The sequence below is a fragment of the Clupea harengus genome, unplaced genomic scaffold (genome assembly GCF_900700415.2).
Source record: "Clupea harengus unplaced genomic scaffold, Ch_v2.0.2, whole genome shotgun sequence".
Classification (NCBI taxonomy): Eukaryota; Metazoa; Chordata; class Actinopteri; order Clupeiformes; family Clupeidae; genus Clupea; species Clupea harengus.
In genome coordinates, this window is record NW_024879862.1 from 1,790 (window position 1) to 20,700 (window position 18,911).

At 43.7% G+C, this 18,911-nt stretch overlaps 1 protein-coding gene across 1 annotated transcript; it reads left to right on the top strand.

Moving 5' to 3' along the window:
* Positions 1 to 285: 285 nt before the first annotated feature.
* si:dkey-28b4.8 (sarcoplasmic/endoplasmic reticulum calcium ATPase 2) lies at positions 286 to 17,976 on the top strand. Its single transcript, XM_042705262.1, has 23 exons — positions 286 to 757; positions 1,771 to 1,890; positions 2,223 to 2,240; positions 2,369 to 2,451; positions 2,751 to 2,855; positions 3,142 to 3,280; positions 4,024 to 4,190; positions 5,375 to 5,530; positions 5,776 to 5,917; positions 6,062 to 6,228; positions 6,786 to 6,874; positions 7,441 to 7,543; positions 8,391 to 8,522; positions 8,854 to 8,979; positions 9,357 to 9,578; positions 9,768 to 9,879; positions 11,567 to 11,808; positions 13,376 to 13,596; positions 13,971 to 14,173; positions 14,838 to 14,923; positions 15,212 to 15,345; positions 15,466 to 15,583; positions 15,757 to 17,976. The coding sequence occupies exons 2-23, from the start codon at positions 1,773 to 1,775 to the stop codon at positions 16,063 to 16,065; spliced, it is 3,192 nt and encodes a 1,063-aa protein (XP_042561196.1). The 5' UTR covers positions 286 to 757; positions 1,771 to 1,772; the 3' UTR covers positions 16,066 to 17,976.
* The last annotated feature ends 935 nt before the right edge of the window (positions 17,977 to 18,911 follow it).

The following is an 18,911-nucleotide window of genomic DNA, read 5'->3' on the forward strand; positions in this document are numbered from 1 at the left end:
CACTTCCAAGCAACAGATGGAACTGGCGGGGGTTATCCCTGGTCAATGATTAAGGGATATGTCCTGCACCGTTTCTTACGTTCGGTGCATTAGTGGTTCCAATAAACGCCACTCCAAAACACTACTAGTTTGTAGGCTTACTATCATGCCAATCATTGTAGATGCTATCGTCGCACGGCAAGGTCACTGGTTAAGCGCATAGCCAAGTGTACGTTAAGGGCCCGCCCTCCTGCAGCAAGACACTTGAAGGCGGGACCTAAGAGGGCTAGGCAAACTGATTAGTCTACTTAAGCTGTCAAGCTAATTCTCAGGTCTCTCATTGGTTTAACCGCACCCCAATCGATTCTTGCAACAGAAGCTCTACTTCACTAATGTCATTCGGTGGCCTAGTATTAAATAAAGCTACGGTTACAAGGGTAGAAGGTTGCGTCGGATTAAAGAGCACGACATCGCCTCTGTTGTCGAATTTAGGAATAGGACAGGAGGCATTCACCAAGCCTTAATAACGACATTACTATTGACAGAGATGCTACTGATTTAAAGGACTATGGCATCCTTATGATTTTCTCGGATCATGCAAAAGTCCGTAGTAAATAGCATATGTAGCCTCCGCTGTTAGTTGGTTCATCGGATAGGCTGCAGTTCTGTTTAGCTTTTAGATTCTGCAATTGTGTTAGCTTTAATGCGTTTACCCTTCAAGATACAATTTCATTAGAATAGTTACTGGCGTACAATCAGCGGAAGAACTATTGCACTGGTAAGTACGTTACACTGATTAATATAAACCCGGTTGCTAAAGTGAGATTATTATTGGCTGGATGGACAAGCACGGCTAGCCTCTAAGCTACAGTTTGCTGACACTGCCGTAGCTAGTATCATCAGTTGTATTTTGCTCAAACTATGAGATGTGATAAAAACACGGAGCATAGCCTACCACAAATTTACCTACGTCATAATTCCCTTGCGTATAGCTACGGTTATGTATTTCATTTGTGCTTTAAAGGTTGGGGCCTAGGTTATTACAGTTGAAGTCGACTTTTCGTTGCCTATCAGATAAAGATGATGAATAATCCAAATGTGATGTAGTGTGGCGTTATTGCAGTGTATTCAGTGTGTTGAAAACACAGAATCAAGCGTTGTTTTTACTCTGCTGATTCTGTTCGAAGATAACAGTAATAACAGGTGTCCATTTATCATTGGGAATATGGCATGTGAACGATATTACACAGAGTAGCCTACCTACAGTTGATGGACATATTTTACAACGCTGTTTAGGCACAATTATATCTTAACGGGTATCAGTTTGAGAAATCAGTGTTTTGACGCTGCGCATCTTTCCCTGCTGTGTGTGCCCCCCCCCCCCATCCCAGAGTGTGGCGATTTGTGCTGCAGACCTCAAATCCCCCCCCCCCCCCCCCCCCTGAATTCATTCCCCCAAATGACCCCCTGACGATGCTCTCCCCGCTTTGTCGAAATATGCAATCAGCGCTGTAAAATTGGCGTTGTAGGGGTATAGATATTAACATTCGTGAGTTTGTGTCTATGGGCATAATTAGGCTGTTTCTTTCCAGTGTGTAATGGCAACCATACAGTATAATTGACTCTTAAGTGTCATGTAGTTTATTGAAGTGGTCTATGCTTGTATGTGACACTGACCGAAAAACACTACCTGTTTATGTCACATGGAGGATCTTCATATAGATTATCATGCTTAGTGAGAATGGCAAAGTCTACATTTTGCAAGGCTCATGCAGTATACATCTTTTGAAGGGATGGACAGTGCCCATACAAAGACGGTTGAGGAGGTGTTGGGGTACTTCTCTGTGAATGAGTCAACTGGAGTAAGCTCTGAGCAGCTGAGGAAAGGTCGGGAGACATGGGGCCCAAATGGTACACCTTCTTTTCTTTACCCATCACTGATAAACACTTAAGGGTGGTATTTACCTTAAGGGTGCAAGGTTGTTAGTTAGTTAGCGTTGTTTCAGGAGGAGTAGCTGAGTCAGGAACTGCTCTGGCCTTGGCCTGGTCTGGTCTGGTCTGGCCTGGTCTGGTCTGGGTGCGGTGGGTCGGGACCAGAGCTGTTCCTGAGTCAGCTGCCGTCTGGGCTGGTGTGATCACCTGTCATAATTTCTCATAAATGCTAAATTTGATCACTGTTTATGTGGCGTAAAACTAATTAAACTGCTTGTTTTTTTTTATTGTTCATGGGACCAATGGTGCAGAGTTGCCTGCTGAAGAAGGTACAGTGTGTTGCAAGCCTAGTGAATATTCCACAAACCTCTCTATGTTTTCATACTTAAAGAAAATAACGTGCTTGAGAAATGTACTCATGAATGCATTAATTAGATGTCCCCACTCTATCTTTTAGGGAAGTCCTTATGGTCGCTTGTTCTGGAGCAGTTTGAGGATCTGCTGGTGCGGATCCTCTTGCTGGCAGCCTGTATCTCTTTTGTAAGGGCACAGTCTTGCTACTTCTGGCCACGACAGAGACAACACTGTTACATGACTTTACTACAGATATAACCACACCTATTTACAATCATTTCACATACAGAAATACTCTAGAAAAAGAGTGTGATTTAGTGACTTATATTCACAGTGCTCACCAATGTACGTGTCATGACTCACTCCAACAATTTGTCAAAAAACATAACAGAAAGGTTACGTTTTTAAATTTGTTTAGAGTGTGCATGTTAGTTTTAAAACAACTGAGGGTTTTGTGAAACTCTTTCTGTCTCTGTTTTTCTCAGACCTTGGCCTGGTTTGAGGAGGGAGAAGGCACCATCACAGCCTTTGTGGAGCCCTTTGTCATTCTCCTCATCCTCATTGCAAATGCTATTGTTGGGGTGTGGCAGGTAGGGCTTGCCTGTATGGTTGTGTGTGTGTGTATAGTTGTGTATGCTTTTATCAGGAATGACTGTGTGTAGTCTGTATAGGTATTTTCAGTTGGTTTTTCTCCCAATGCATCTGTATGGTGAGAAGATTGCACCTACTGTGTCCATATATCCATGCAGAAATCAATGGGAAATGATTCATTATCAGTACTTTCATTCAGGCAAATCATAAATGATACTCTGTTCCCCTGCTTAATGTTTAAGATCTGTCAGTGCATTATATGCTTTTTTTTTCTTGTGTTAAAAGGAACGCAACGCAGAGAATGCCATCGAGGCACTGAAGGAGTATGAGCCCGAGATGGGCAAGGTGTATCGCCAGGACAGGAAGAGTGTCCAGCGGGTCCGGGCCAGAGAGATTGTACCAGGGGACATAGTGGAGGTGGCAGGTAGAAGGAATTAAGCATGCTACATTCTGAAAGCTTCAGGCTACATTCCACAAGTGGCTCTACGAAAGCATTTCCTTCTTTTTTAAATCCCAGCTGGTCTCATTTTTCTGGAACATTGTAATCTTTGTCACCATCATGGCACCGAGCCAGAAGTATTTTAGGAAGAAAATACATTATGTTCCCACTGCTTGGTTGGTAGTGGTAAGGGATGGGTGAAAAACATACTGAACTGTTTATGTGTGGACGTCTTGATGAAGTTCAAATGCTCTTCTGGGCTTACAGCCAGAAATGTGGAGTTTAGCCTGATTGTCATTCATATAAAAACAATTATTTGTTTTTGGGGATTGTGTTTTTTGGAATAGTATCCTAAAATGGGGTTATGGGCCGACGGAAAGAGTTAGCTCCCAAAAAACGGCACCCTCTTAGCACCCTCTTGATTCTGTGCCAGTGGAAACAAGGTTAACATCTTCACTATGCTGCCTGGTGTTTCTGCCATTTGTCTCGTGTCATGACTATAACTACATCAAGGGCACTAGAGCTGCATCTCATTATAGAATTTAGTAGAAATGATCCAGTTGTTATGTGCAGCATTTTCAACTGCCTTGCAGAATATTCTTGAGGAATAGCTGAACTGTTTTTACAGTTTTTTTGGAGAGCATATGTCAAGAGAAGATACAAAGGCAGCTCAATCGGTCTCTTGCTCTGGTTTTCTTCTCCATCATCTCCTCCCTCATTTCTCCCAGTGGGTGACAAGGTCCCAGCAGACATCCGCCTGACCTCCATCCGCTCCACCACACTACGAGTGGACCAGTCCATTTTAACAGGGGAGTCCGTGTCTGTGCTGAAGCACACCGACCCGGTGCCTGATCCGCGTGCTGTCAACCAGGACAAGAAGAACATGCTATTCTCGGTAAGTGTATGTGAGAGGCAGGCTTTCAGTGAGAGACTGAATGAGACAAAGAGTGCAAGAGAGAAACGGCGGTTGACTTTGTTTAAGCCTGTGCTCCTCTGATGCACTCCACAGCATCTGTGTATGGGACTCATGCCCAAGCGCCCAAGCTGGGTGTGTCAGTTTATGCATGTGTGACAGTTTGTGTACATTTAGGTTAGTGATGGGTGAGCCTGAGAAAGGGCTAGTATGTGTTTGTTTATGTCTGTGTGTTTATGTGTGCGTGTGCGTTCATGTCTGTGTGTTTATGTTTGTGTGTGTGTGTGTGTGTGTGTGTGTGTGTGTGTGTGTGTGTGTGTGTGTGTGTGTGTGTGCGCGCACATGTATTACATTTGGCCCCAGCTCCACGGGTGTTGAATAAAACATCAGTGATATTGTGGGCCTTGCTTCCCCTCTGAGGGGCAGAACAGAGCGGTGAGTCATGCCAGCGAGAGCCTTTGAGGGTATTGACAGATAATGACCATCAAAGACTCGTCCACAGACCCTCTTCTGCAAATACACAATGCACAAAACTGGATCACGTTCCAGTCTTCCATCTTCGGGGGATATTTTCAAGATGAAAGCATCAAGTGTCAATCAAAATGTTTTAATACATGGCATTGTATTACGTTGCTCTATGCTATGGTTATTGCCTGCCCTAAATTTAAGTACAAAAAGTAAGATTTTTAACAGTTCTTATGTCAAAAGATCTTGTACGCACTACATCCAGAGTTATTGGCTAATCAACAATCAATCAAAGACAAGTCCATCAAAGTGGAAATTGTCCACACTGTAATTGACAGTGCTATTGATTGTACTTACTTTATGCACTTACACTGATTGAACCATACAACAGAGCACAGCCATTTATGTGAACTGTTTACTATCAATTATCAAATTATTATCTGTTTTGTAACTTTGACAAGCAGGTGTGTTAAGTATAGATCATTAGTAGTTAATGGAGCTTCAAACAGGTGGAGGTTTGGAGTCTTTCTGGATTTTAAGTTACAGTGTCATTATCAGCCATCACCTACCACTACGCAGCACAGTGAGGTCAAGAGGTCACATTAAGTGGGAGGTGTAGAGGTGAGGGCCTCTACTGGCCTGTGGTGAATTGTCAGGGTCAGCTGGGTGTTGAGCTCTTCCACTCCTCTCCGTGTCCTCAGGGTACGAACATCGCTGCAGGCAGAGCCATGGGGGTGGTGGTGGCCACGGGGGTGCACACAGAGATCGGGAAGATCCGTGACGAAATGGCGGCCACAGACCCAGAGAGGACCCCCCTGCAGCAGAAACTGGACCAGTTTGGGGAGCAGCTGTCCAAGGTATGCACTTGATCCTTTCTTGCTTCATCTCTTTCTTTCTGACTTCAGTCGAGCATAAATATGATCATTTTCCTTTTTTTTAATACTACCTGCAATATTCCCTTCCCCTCTTCCCTGTAGGTGATCACATTGATCTGTGCGGCAGTTCTTTCTTTCTGACTTCAGTCGAGCATAAAAAAAGATAATTTTCCTTTCTTTTAAAAAAAAATACTACCTGCAATATTCCCTTCCCCTCTTCCCTGTAGGTGATCACATTGATCTGTGTGGCAGTGTGGGGCATCAACATCGGCCACTTCAGTGACCCTGTGCATGGAGGCAGTTGGCTTAGGGGCGCGGTCTACTACTTCAAGATTGCTGTGGCGCTTGCAGTAGCTGCCATCCCTGAAGGTACAGACTGAGGGAACCATTTGTTCCCCTCCTGTATTTGTTTGTCCTTAGCACCTTCTGCCACTCATGTAGTTGACTCTTCTGTTCTTCTTTCTCCACGTTTGTCTTCTATGTGTATCTATCTCCCTGTCTCTCCCCTTCCAGGTCTACCCGCTGTGATCACCACCTGCTTGGCACTGGGCACCCGCCGCATGGCACGGAAGAATGCCATAGTCCGCTCATTGCCGTCAGTGGAGACGCTAGGCTGTACCTCCGTCATCTGCTCCGACAAGACGGGCACCCTCACCACCAATCAGATGTCTGTCTGCAGGGTAAGTGAGGGAGAGGGAGGAAGAGAAGGAGGATGTCATAGACAAGGAGAGGGAGAGAAAGGGATGTAAACAAAAGAAAGAGAGGAACAGACGGTAGGGAATAAAGACAGAAGTGGGCAGAGACCTGAAGACAGGTGAACATGAGATATGCAGTAGAGAGAAGCAGTTGATTAAAGTGTTTGTGTGTGAAAGAGAGTAGAAAACACTTAAAAATAAGTAAACGAGTAAAGTAAAGTGAGTGAGAGTGAAAGACAAAGATGCTTAGTGAGAATCATTGCTGTGTATGGTAATGTTACGTTTACAAAGTGTGTTTACAACCCTCTTTAACAAGACGTGTGGCATATGAATGTGCATGAAGTAACCATGTTAGCGACTAACATAAATAACATGAGCATAATATTAACAATTAGGTGTTTTTTCCCCTGAATTACCTATTCTAAGCCTATTCTAAATTAACTTTAGACCTGTCTGACTGTCACTGGTAGTGTGTTGCTCGAGTGCTGTACTAACCCAGTGTGTGTGTGTGTGTGTGTGTGTGTGTGTGTGTGTGTGTGTAGTTGTTTGTTATGGATAGTGTGTCTGGTGACAGATGCATCCTGAATGAGTTTACAGTGACTGGATCTACTTACGCTCCTGAGGGTGAAGCGTGAGTGTCTCTAACCTACACACACACACTCACAGACACACACTCACACACACACACACACACTCACACACACACACACACACTCACAGACACACACTCACAGATATCCACCCACACACACACACACACACACACACACACACACACACACACAATCACAGACATACACACAATCACACACATACACAAGCAATTACACAGACACACACTTAACACACACCATACATTCAACTCACTAAGCACATACAGCTTACTGTGTGACATTCCCTTACTTCTGCTGAACTATAATCAATTAATCAATAATCTTTGGTCTAATTACTCCAGAGACACTTGGATTTAAAATGATGTAACAATATCTTTAGTCCATATTTGTCCCTCATTATGCAATCACATACCTGTATTTCGGTTTTGCTTTTCCTCAGTTATCCTTCGAATTCTCTTCCACCTTCATGTTTTCACCTGTTTAAGTTCTTCTTAATCAACGTACTTGTCTGTCTGTCTGTCTGTCTGTCTGTCTGTCTGTCTGTCTGTCTGTCTGTCTGTCTATCTGTCTCTATCTCTCTCAGGTATAAGGATGGTGCAGCAGTGCGCTGTAGTCAGTATGAAGGCTTGGTGGAGTTGGCTACCATTTGCGCACTATGTAATGACTCATCCTTAGACTACAATGAGGTGCGTGGGCTATATGTATGCCTCTATGTCTGTGTCTCTATGTCTGTCTCTATGTCTGTCTATGTCTCTGTCTGTCTATGTCTCTAATGTCTGTCTCTATGTCTGTCTATGTTTCTATGTCTGTGTATGTCTCTATGTCTGTGTCTCTATGTCTGTGTATGTCTCTGTCTGTGTCTCTATGTCTCTATGTCTGTGTATGTCTCTATGTCTGTGTCTCTATGTCTGTGTCTCTATGTCTGTGTATGTCTCTATGTCTGTCTATGTCTCTATGTCTGTCTATGTCTCTATGTCTATGTCTCTATATATCTCTATGTCTATGTCTCTATGTCTGTCTATGTCTGTGTCTCTATGTCTGTGTATGTCTCTGTGTCTGTGTATGTCTCTATGTCTGTGTATGTCTCTATGTCTGTGTCTCTATGTCTGTGTCTCTATGTCTCTGTCTCTATGTCTGTCTATGTCTCTATGTCTATGTCTCTATGTCTGTGTATGTCTCTATGTCTGTGTCTCTATGTCTGTCTATGTCTCTATGTCTGTGTATTTCTCTATGTCTATGTCTCTGTGTATGTGTATGTCTCTATGTCTATGTCTCTGTATCTGTGTATTTTTGTACATACAGTATGGGTGTTTTTTTACCTGATGCGATTGTAACACTTCCTCCCAGTCCCACTCAGCTCTGCCTAGTTGCATGTTTTTTTATTCCAGGATTGCATTTTTGACTGCCCATATCCCACTAGAATTCAAATACAGTTTGATGCAAGTTTTGTGTGGTAGTTTGATAGTGTGAATTCCATGGAAGAAAACCTCTCTTCTGTAACTCTCTCTTTCTCACGCTGTCTCTGTCTATCAGTCAAAGGGTGTGTTTGAGAAGGTGGGAGAAGCCACAGAGACGGCGCTGTGCTGTCTGGTGGAGAAGATGAACGTGTTTGACACTGACCTAAGGGGCCTCAGCCCAGTGGAGAGAGCTAACGCCTGCTGCTCGGTGCGTCTTTGTATGAGTATGTGTGTGTGTGTGTGTGTGTGTGTGTTTGTGTGTGTTTGTGAGTGTGAATGTGACTTATTTATTGTACCTGAGAGGCTCATGAGTGTGTGTGTGTGTGTGTGTGTGTGTGTGTGTGTGTGTGTGTGGCTTGGGGAAAGAAGGTGGGGGTGCGTGTCTGTGAGTATTTGTATATGTGTGTGTGTCTGTTTGTGTTTACCAGACAGGAACTTGTACTCTGTGTGTGTGACTGTGATTTGTGCATACTCATGGCATAATGGGGTGATATTTTGCTTGAGTCTTTTTCTCGCCTCCCACCCCCTGTGACCCTCAGGTGATTAAGCAGTTGATGAGGAAGGAGCTGACACTGGAGTTCTCTCGAGACAGAAAGTCTATGTCTGTCTTCTGCTCCCCCAACAAGCTCACCAGGTCCACCTCCGGTGCCAAGATGTTTGTAAAGGTTAGACTCTACTCTCTCCTTTCCATGCCTCTCACACACCCTCACACTCTAACACACCCTCACACACTCTTCCCTTTTGTCTTTCACCCTTTTTTGTCTTTCACTTGGTGTGCTGTGGAGTTTTTATTTCTGATTGTGCTTTCAAAAAGCATCTGTATATATCTGCAGAGTTATGCATTGTCTCATTGATCAGTAATTGCCATACATACAGCAAAGCCAATGTGTCTTGCACAGGCGTGGCCATTGTCGGGCAGAGTATTGAGGAGGAGTAGATTAATAAGATGAATAAATATTCGTATTAGTACTTAGTCAGTACAGCCTCTCTTCACCATCTTATTTGCTCCCTCACATGCATTTCCTCAACTCTTGTGCTCCAGGGTGCTCCAGAGAGCGTGCTGGAGCGCTGCACCTGGATGCGTTTGGGTGGGGGTGTCCGGCTGCCCATGACAGCGGGCCTGAGAGAGCAGCTGCTGGAGACGGTGAGGGAGTGGACCTCGGGCCGCGACACGCTGCGCTGCCTGGCCATGGCCACCCGCGACGTCCCGCCAGACCCGCGCACGCTCAACGTTGAGAACTGCGCTACGTTTGCCAACTATGAGGTAAGCCTGCTGTGCTGACTCTACTGATTGGCCCTGTCACTGTGAATGTTAGACTGCTCGTTGGTGGTTGAGGTCATTAATAGTGTGTGTGTGTGTGTGTGTGTGTGTGTGTGTGTGTGTGTGTGTGTCTGTGTGTGTGTGTCTGTGTGTGTGTGTGTGTGTGTGTGTGTGGTTATGTTCACCTTACAGTCGGACCTCACATTTATTGGGTGTGTGGGGATGTTGGACCCTCCGAGGAAAGAAGTGCTTAATGCCGTCCGAATGTGCAGACAAGCAGGCATACGAGTCATCATGATCACCGGTCAGTGTTTTCCTACAGTAGTCCTTTTCCATGTGGCTCAGGCACAGCACATGAAGTGGAAGCATCTGGTCTGGCACTTGAGGGCTCTCAAAAGTCAGATCAATTTGCTTAAGTGCTGCCACATGCAGTCATTTATTGTGTCTGCTTGTACAGTATAGGCTGAAAGCATAAACCCTATCAATGAGAGATTGTTTTGTACATAATAATACTTAAAACCAGATGACCACAAGTAACAATGGACCTCATTCTCAAACATTTTCTTAAATGTCTTCTTATATATTCTTATGAACTTAGTAAGACCAGCTCTAAGAAAGATCCCCGCCAGATTTATGAAAGCGAGCACCAGTCCAGTAAACGCAGACCTAACTTCACCGGTGCAGAGGTGGAGGTACTTTGGCAGAATGTATTCTATTCCACTATGGCTTTATCGTCGCGATTGAGTTGAGTGCTTATTTATTTATTCACTGCCATTCGCAGTGTTCGTGTAGTGCTTTTATTTATTTTAGGACATCACAATGCCTCGTAGAATCATGACTATAAATGTGAAACATAATTGTTAATGATACAAATATTGTCGTATTTATTATTATTGTAATTATTTTAATCCGAGGATGTCTGTAGAATTGATGTGAACGCAATCAACCACGAATTCTCACAAATTCAGCCCTCAAGAACATGGGCGCACTCCAATCTGGCCTATTTACGCGTTAGTGGAGTTAGGAAGAAATTTTAACTGCGTTCGAGAATGAGGTCCAATATTCTCTCAAAAGTACGTAGTGTAGCAGGGTTAACCAAGTGCTAGATCCAAGTGGTTTGCAGCTTGCTCAAGAACATGTGGTTGGATGCAATCACTAATTGCAGCAATTTAATTCCAGTAATTGATAGGAAAATCTTTTTCAGGGCACTCTGACTTCTCCTGTCTGGAGAATGGAATTACATGATAGGCACAGATGCCCTTTAGAAATGAACACATAAGTCACCAAGGGGAATCTAAACCCAGCAGTCATACATGCAGATTCCCAATTTATAACAGATTTTTCCACTTTCATCATGCATCATAAATATGTTTATTACGTTTTATTACACATTCTTTGTGACCTCTTAAACATCATTTACAAGGGTTTTTCCTGTTTGATTAGGCATATGTTTTGTTACAGCATACTGAAGCAACTGTGTGTAGAACTATTCTGAGATTCTTTTGAATGAAGGGTGCATTACAAATAACATAAATTATTATTATTATTATTATTATTATTTTGAGTGTAGTGTGTGCTGTGCTGTAGTTTGCCACCATTAGAAATCCTTCAGAGAGTACTGTGTTGAGCTTCTGCCTCAGACCTCAGTGTAGAGCTTTGCACAGTATTTACTGGTGGTGTGCAGAGGTGTTCACAACACATGTTTAGAGGATCAGCAGCATTCTCAATGTTTGGGGGAGTAAAGAGGAATGGCTGAGTCTCGGAAAAGTGACATTAGTTTTGGTGGAGTGTAGGTGCATGTGTTTAGGTGGAGTGTAGGTGCAGTTTTAGTTGTGTTAGTCTGCCTCTTCTTATGTTGTCGTCAGTTTTTCAGCTCGGTGAGACTCATTTTGACATTCAAAATGCTCCATGACATGGCAAAAACTGCTTCACGATGTATCTCCATGACATGGCAAAAACGACTTCACGATGTTTGATGGTGTCACCTCTAGGGGACAACAAGAACACCGCCATGTCCATCTGCCGACGCGTGGGCATCATCACCGAGCAGGAGGAAGAGGAGGGCCAGGGCGGGCCCTTCAGGGGGGGTCTGACTGGCAGGGAGTTCGATGAGCTGCCTCCCCACCTCCAGAGACAGGCCTGCCGCACCGCCCGCTGCTTCGCCCGCGTGGAGCCCACCCACAAGAGCCGCATCGTAGAGTACCTGCAGAGCCTCAATGACATCACAGCCATGGTGAGAGAGAGAGAGAGAGAGACAGAGAGACAGAGAGACAGAGAGAGAGATTTCAAAAGATAAGAGGAAGGTGTTCTATATGTGACAGAGAATGTGTACTTGTGTTTGCTGTCTGTGGGTTTGCCCTCTTCTTTGAGGGGAAAGCTGCATTAAATCCAAGCACAAGTGGTTCACTGAAATACTTACGCATCATCACTTCAGTTTTGCAAGTGTGAAGTTGCACACTGTCCTGGTGTGGTCATACTTACATTCACTAGCCATCGATTTATTCCTAATCTGCCTGTGCTGGAATTGGATCTGTTTCCATCCATGGCCCCAGTAATGAGTATTGACCTAGAGGAGATCTGAAGTGACAGCAGTGAAAACTAAGGCTGTTTGAGTTACACACTACATTGTATCTAACCAACATACACATGTTCACATTATGACTGTAGTTTCTGTATGTTGTTTTCCTTATATTACAGTTTTTCCTGATTGCTAAGACATTTTCTGAAACAATCCACCATTTTCTCAAAACTACACACACATTCTTAAAACAACACGATACAAACATGTAACTACCAGGTCAACATCAGACTTTACTCTCACACACAAGCAGTCAAAAACACACAATACATGGCTGTCTCTTACACACTAGAGAGATTATTTTAAAACACTGCATGAAATTGGTGTTTTCAGGTCGATCTACATTATCTACACACACAATACAATGTCACACTGAGGATAAGGAGTGCACTCATTTTCTAATGTTTTGTCTCTAGCAAGCAAATACAGTGCATGCTGACTGACAGATCTATATGGAAAGAAAAACAAATGCAGCAATTTAACAGTAGAAGAAAAATACAACATAGTATAAATATATAAACTACTCAGCATCATTCTCAATACTGTAACTACTCTCAGGTCTGCATCAGGATCACAAAATATAACTCCTTTCTGGACTCTTTCAGAAAAGACGTGATGATTGCCCATGCCAATATCCTCAAATGCATTGCCAAATTGGTAATATGAGTGAAAAAATGATTTGTGAACCTGGGATGGTCACTGAATCAGGCGTGAATCTTGGCATTGCCGATAATGACCATATTGACTACTGAAAAGCAGTTTTTCTTGCTAATCGACAGATATAGTGTCTGCCTCCCTCCAGAAGGTGTCTGCCTTTCAGATCTACCAAAACAAAACAAATAATTCAGCAATTACTATGGAATTGTAAAGAAACCACAATGAGAAGTGTAGATATAGTCCTCACATGCATTACAGTACCATACACATATTGCAGTTAGAGCAGTGTAAATAATGTTCAAAATGGATGCAGTTGTGCAGTGGCCCACTGCACTCACTTTTCAGCTTCATCATAGCCCCCATGCATGACCTCATGGCCCCATGCATGCACACATGATGAATGGTGATGAATTTAGCTTTTTATTATTTATGTTAATCAACTTCTGGTGAAACCTGTACTTTTATACTGTAATTGATTAATTATGGAGCAGAAATGAGTCAGCCCCGGCTACAGAGAAAGCAGCATCATCATGATCACTCGTTAACATGACTCTCCCCCCCTCAGACTGGCGATGGCGTGAACGATGCCCCGGCCCTGAAAAAAGCAGAGATCGGCATCGCGATGGGCTCAGGGACAGCGGTTGCCAAGTCCGCCTCCGAGATGATCCTGGCGGATGATAACTTCTCTACCATTGTTGCGGCCGTAGAAGAGGGCAGGGCCATCTACAACAACATGAAGCAGTTCATCCGCTACCTGATCTCCTCCAACATCGGAGAGGTGGTCTGGTGAGTGACAGAGGGAAAGAGACAGAGGGCTTGCTGGAAATCCCTGCATTTGTTCTGGTGATTGAGGATGTAAAGATCTCTGAGTCTGCCTCTGTGCCTCCGAGGTGCCAGCGCTACAGTATGTTGATGGGCCTTTCAGTTGCCACTCTCACAGTTGCCATGCAACAGATAAACACTGTCAAGTGCCAGATAGTGCTTATGCAAACAGCTCCTAGAGCCACCTGCTGTGCAGTGTAACACCTCATCACTAATTAGCAAGTAGCATGAAGGAGTACTGATAAATGCAGAGAAAATGCTTGTGGCCATCTTTTTTCCTGCTTTCCTTACTTCATGTTCTCTCTCTCTCTCTCTCTCTCTCTCTCTCCATTTGTCAGTATTTTCCTGACAGCAGCTCTGGGAATGCCTGAGGCCCTGATCCCAGTGCAGCTGCTGTGGGTGAACCTGGTGACAGACGGCTTCCCAGCCACGGCCCTGGGCTTTAACCCCCCCGACCTGGACATCATGTCCCGGCCCCCACGCAACCCCAAAGAGCCCCTCATCTCTGCCTGGCTCTTCTGCAGATATCTCATCATTGGCTGTGAGTCACTCACCTCCTCAAATCAACTCATACTCACTCACACACACACACACACACACACACACACACTGGCTGTTGGACCAGATTGCTGCTTGTTTGCGCTGGCTTACCTCCATCCCCCTCCCCCCTCCCCGTTGCAAGTCTTGAGTTCTGTCATGTTGTAAAATGTATGTGCTTATGTGCTGAGGTGTTTTTTTCCTGCTCCCACACTGTACTCCTCTAGGAGCATAGTCTGGGGGTCGCCTTTTTTTCTCTCCTCCCTTTCCTCATGTTATGCTGCAATTCTTTCCTCAACCTTGTCTTCCCGTCCTGTCTACCCCCTTGTCAGTATGTGTATATGTATGGACGGGTGGATTGCCATTTTCGCTAGTTTACTATGCGACAGGCTATGTTGCTGGTACTTGTGTACTTGTGTACTTGTGCTGTAACAATAAAAGGACTACTACTACTACTACTACTACACACACACACACACACATTTCAAATGTGACAAGAAATAAGTCAACTATGAATTGTTTTCCTGAGAAGTCTGTACACATCACAATAATATTACTGGTAATCTGAACATACATTTTCATGCACACAGGAAATAATAAAAATTCTATCATGTCTGTGAGATGATAATTTTTTCTGACAGTCATACATTGATATACTGCTCTGGTAGGTTATGTCGGAGCTGCCACCGTGGGTGCGGCTGCCTGGTGGTTTATGGCTGCTCAAGACGGCCCCAAACTCTCCTTCTACCAGCTGGTAAGAGACAGGGGCAGTCTGATCTGGCACGAGGCCTCTTTAGTCCCTGAGCGACTGACATATGCTAGGCTAAGGGAAGGGGGTTGTGAATTACTTTAGAATAGCATGTTGCTTTCATTAGAGGCAGTGACCAGAGAAATCACCTCTCTTGGACGGAGCAGTACTTTTCAGTTTTTAAGCCTCTGCTCTCCTTGCCATTACTCAATATTCTGTCTCTATATACTATGACTCACATATCTCTCTGTACTGTTTCATGTCCATCCTCACTCCATTGCTCTTCTCCTACAGTCCCATTACCTGCAGTGCAGTGAAGGCAGTGCTGAGTTTGCTGGGGTGCAATGCTCTGTCTTTGAGTCTCCCTACCCTATGACCATGGCTCTGTCTGTACTCGTTACTATAGAGATGTGCAACGCACTGAACAGGTACAAACACTTTCAAACCACTATCTATCATTTTCTATCTATTAATTTGTGTATTTATAATGATTTACACAGCGTGCATTATTCGGCTGGATTGTTGTTGATGGTGGATTTGTCTTGCAGCTTGTCAGAAAATCAGTCCCTGTTGAAGATGCCTCCGTGGTCCAACCCCTGGCTGGTGGGGGCCATCTGCCTCTCCATGGCGCTTCACTTCCTTATCCTCTACGTTGACCCCCTGCCCGTAAGTATGTGCGTGTGTGTGTGTGTGTGTGCGTGTGCGTGTGCGCTGTGAGGAGGTCCTACAGTGTAAATCGTTTTTGTGATACAGTATAATTTTTATGTATGTCTCTCTTTGCTCCTCACCTGTCCCTCTCTTCACACCCTCACCCATTACCCCTCACCCCCCATCTGCAGGTGGTTTTCCAGATCCGGCCACTCTCCTGGCACCAGTGGGTGACTGTGCTGAAGATGTCCCTGCCAGTCATCATGATGGACGAGGCCCTTAAGTTCCTGGCACGGAACTACATTGAGCCCGGCAATGAGCTAGAGCAGGACGAGGAGGAGCGCCCGCACGGCCACAGCGACGGGGCAGCAGGCAGGCTGGTGGGGTCGGTGAAAAGAGCCCTGAAGGGTGTTTCGTGGACCTTCGTCTTCATCTCTGCCCCTCTGCTGCTGTGGATCTACAGCCTGGACTCAGACATCACCAACATCTTCTGGGAGTGAGAGAGAGGAGTCATGCGGAGGAGAGGGGAGGGGGAGAGGGAGAGGGCTGATTGGGATGGGATGGGGAAAGGAGTAGGTGGGAAGGTTATGGAAAAGGAAGAAGGAAGTGGTCATGGGAAGGATGGACATGATCATGGGCGAGTTAGTTGAAGAGTAATGTGTAAACAAGGATAAAAAAAAAAACAGGTGCAGAGTGTGTGTGTGTGTGTGTGTGAGAGAGAGAAAGAGAGAGAGAGAAGAGGAAATGATGAGTGTGTGTTTGAGGGAAATATAGTAAGATTGAGAGAAGATGTGGATAGTCGCCAGGCAGTGACAACCAGTCTGAAGCAGGCCAATGTGAGAGTGCTTTTCATCCATCCCATCCTCATTTGTTGTAGACCATCAAAGCAACACCAGGTGTTTGGAAAAATTATGGGGAACTGATTGTTCCAGATGATTGGCACAGATGTTCATCATGGCATTCATAGAAAAATCCACAAACAGTTGTTCAGTGATGAGAGAGATAAATAAAGAGAGAGAGAGAGAGATCAGAATGTGTTAGAGAACCTTAAATGGCAAGCTGACAGCTATTCCTCATTCTGTACCAAGAATGCGTGGTACACTTGAGTTCTGTTCTAGTCCTGGGCTTACTCAACAAGGATATTGAAACCTAGCATATTCTATATTTTCATTAGTGAACAACGTTTAATTTTGCCACAGCACTGATTAATATGCGATATTCCAGTTATATATTATTTCTCTGTATTGCCCAACCTGTTGCTTCAGACCTCACTGGCCTTGGGAAATCCCATATTTACCTTAAGAGTCAGTCACTTCTGCCTGTATCTTTGAATACAGCTTTTGCATCATTCCAGCTGGACCTAATATAGGAGACATTATAAACCCAGCCCAGCTTTGATCTCACTCCAGCTGATATCTAATTCGTATAAATTCCAGTTGATTAATCATACACAACTGTACACAACTTCTTACTCACTTTCTTCCAAAGCCCAATAAGTGTCATGGGGAAATAACATCTCCAGGGAAATTCTCTCTTTGAAGACCTTTTTTTAGGAAGCCATCCCAGTGGACCACCATCACCCCTCTCTCATGCCATGTAGAGTGAGTCTGTTGTGACACTACTCATAATGGAGGAGTGTGCTACGCAGCCTGCTTCAGAGATAGCCTTCTCTGGCTCTACAGCTCCATCTAGAGGCAGCGCTGTGCTTTCAAATGTCTGATTTTCTAATAATGATGCGCGTGCACGCTCACCCACACACACTCGCCCTCACCCACACAAACGCACACAATTACACACAGAAAAACATGAACATGTTTACTTTTTACTTTCAAATTGCACACATTTTATTTATTTATTATTATTATTATTATTATTACTATTCTGGTTATTATTCTTTTTGTTAATCATTTGTACCCATTATAATGGTTTTGATGTTGTGACTTGACTGCTGTAGTTCTCCAGTGCCGTTTGTTCTTCCGTTTCCTCTTTCCTGTGGGCTACAGCGTGAAGAATCACTGCATTTTTCAGAGAAACTAATGCCCGGGTGGTAGGTTGAATGTATGAAAGACAGGTGTAATATAGCAGTTGGCTATTGAGAAATGTTGTTGGCTGTATTGCAAGGAGGAAAGCAGTGACATGTCTTGTCTGTGGGCATTCCTTACTCTCACTTGAGTGTGGATTGTTTTCTTTTGATTCCAGTAAGCAAAAAAAGGGAAACAGCATAATAAATTCTTGTTCTTTTTTAAACAGATTTTGAAATACCTTCTTTCTTTCTTTAAAAATGAAGGGAATTAATTTGTAGTACTTTGTGATGAATAATGAAAACCATTACTGTTACTTTCCTTCTGTTCATCTGCAGAAAATGGGAAATGCTTCATGGAATGGAAATACCAATAAACAGTTCACTACTACTTTCTGCTCATCACTTTTCTAAACATTGATGGATGATTCCATCTGTCATGTTAAACACTTCTCTTGAGACCATGTGAACTGAGAGTATCCAAATATTTTGACTTTCTGCTGAGTTTCCTGTGCAATAAGAAGCTTAAATGAAAATTTGTCAAGCCCAGGTAAAGGGCCTATCAATCTTGTTCTTAAAAGAATTAAAATATTAATCTTCCTTGTTATTACAGGAAGTGGTAGTCATGAGACACTTTTAATCTTCTTAATCTTGGTAAAACTTTGGTGTATGCTGGTACATGCTAACTGGTGTCTTTGGCAATAGCCATGTCATGCTATAAAAACATCTCACATTTTTGTGAGGTGCTGGTCCGTCCTGAACCACAGAACTGCACAGTACATAGCCTGGCCGGCTTGTGGAAACGACAGGCATGTTTGTCAGTCCTTAACATGACCATATACCATCAAAATGAATTTGAAGGTGATGCCAAAACAAGCTGCCTATTTTTTTAACTCAAGAAGTGGCCAATTCCTGCATACTGTCGCTTTAACTGTAAGCATATTTTAGTTCTAGAAGTGAGGCTAGCTGTGTACTTACCACACACTAAAAATATGAACCCAATGATGAGCCCTCGGTGAGTTCAGTCAGACGGCTTATAGGTTGGTGTTTGGTGTTGAACACTGTAGACCATGTGTCATATTTTAACACAAAACATTTATTGTTTAAAAAAAAAACTTACAAAAACACATTCTATACATATGCATAAACAGTCAGGAAAGACTTTCAGAATAGGAACTATGTAAATAAAAATATTTTTACATTCTAACAAATATTAGTGTTTAACTAATAGAAATAAACAGTTGGCTGGCTAGTTTTCTCCCACTCTCAGTCCCTTCCTTCATGTTGGCATGAGAAATCAGATTTTTCTTCCCCAAAACATTTGCT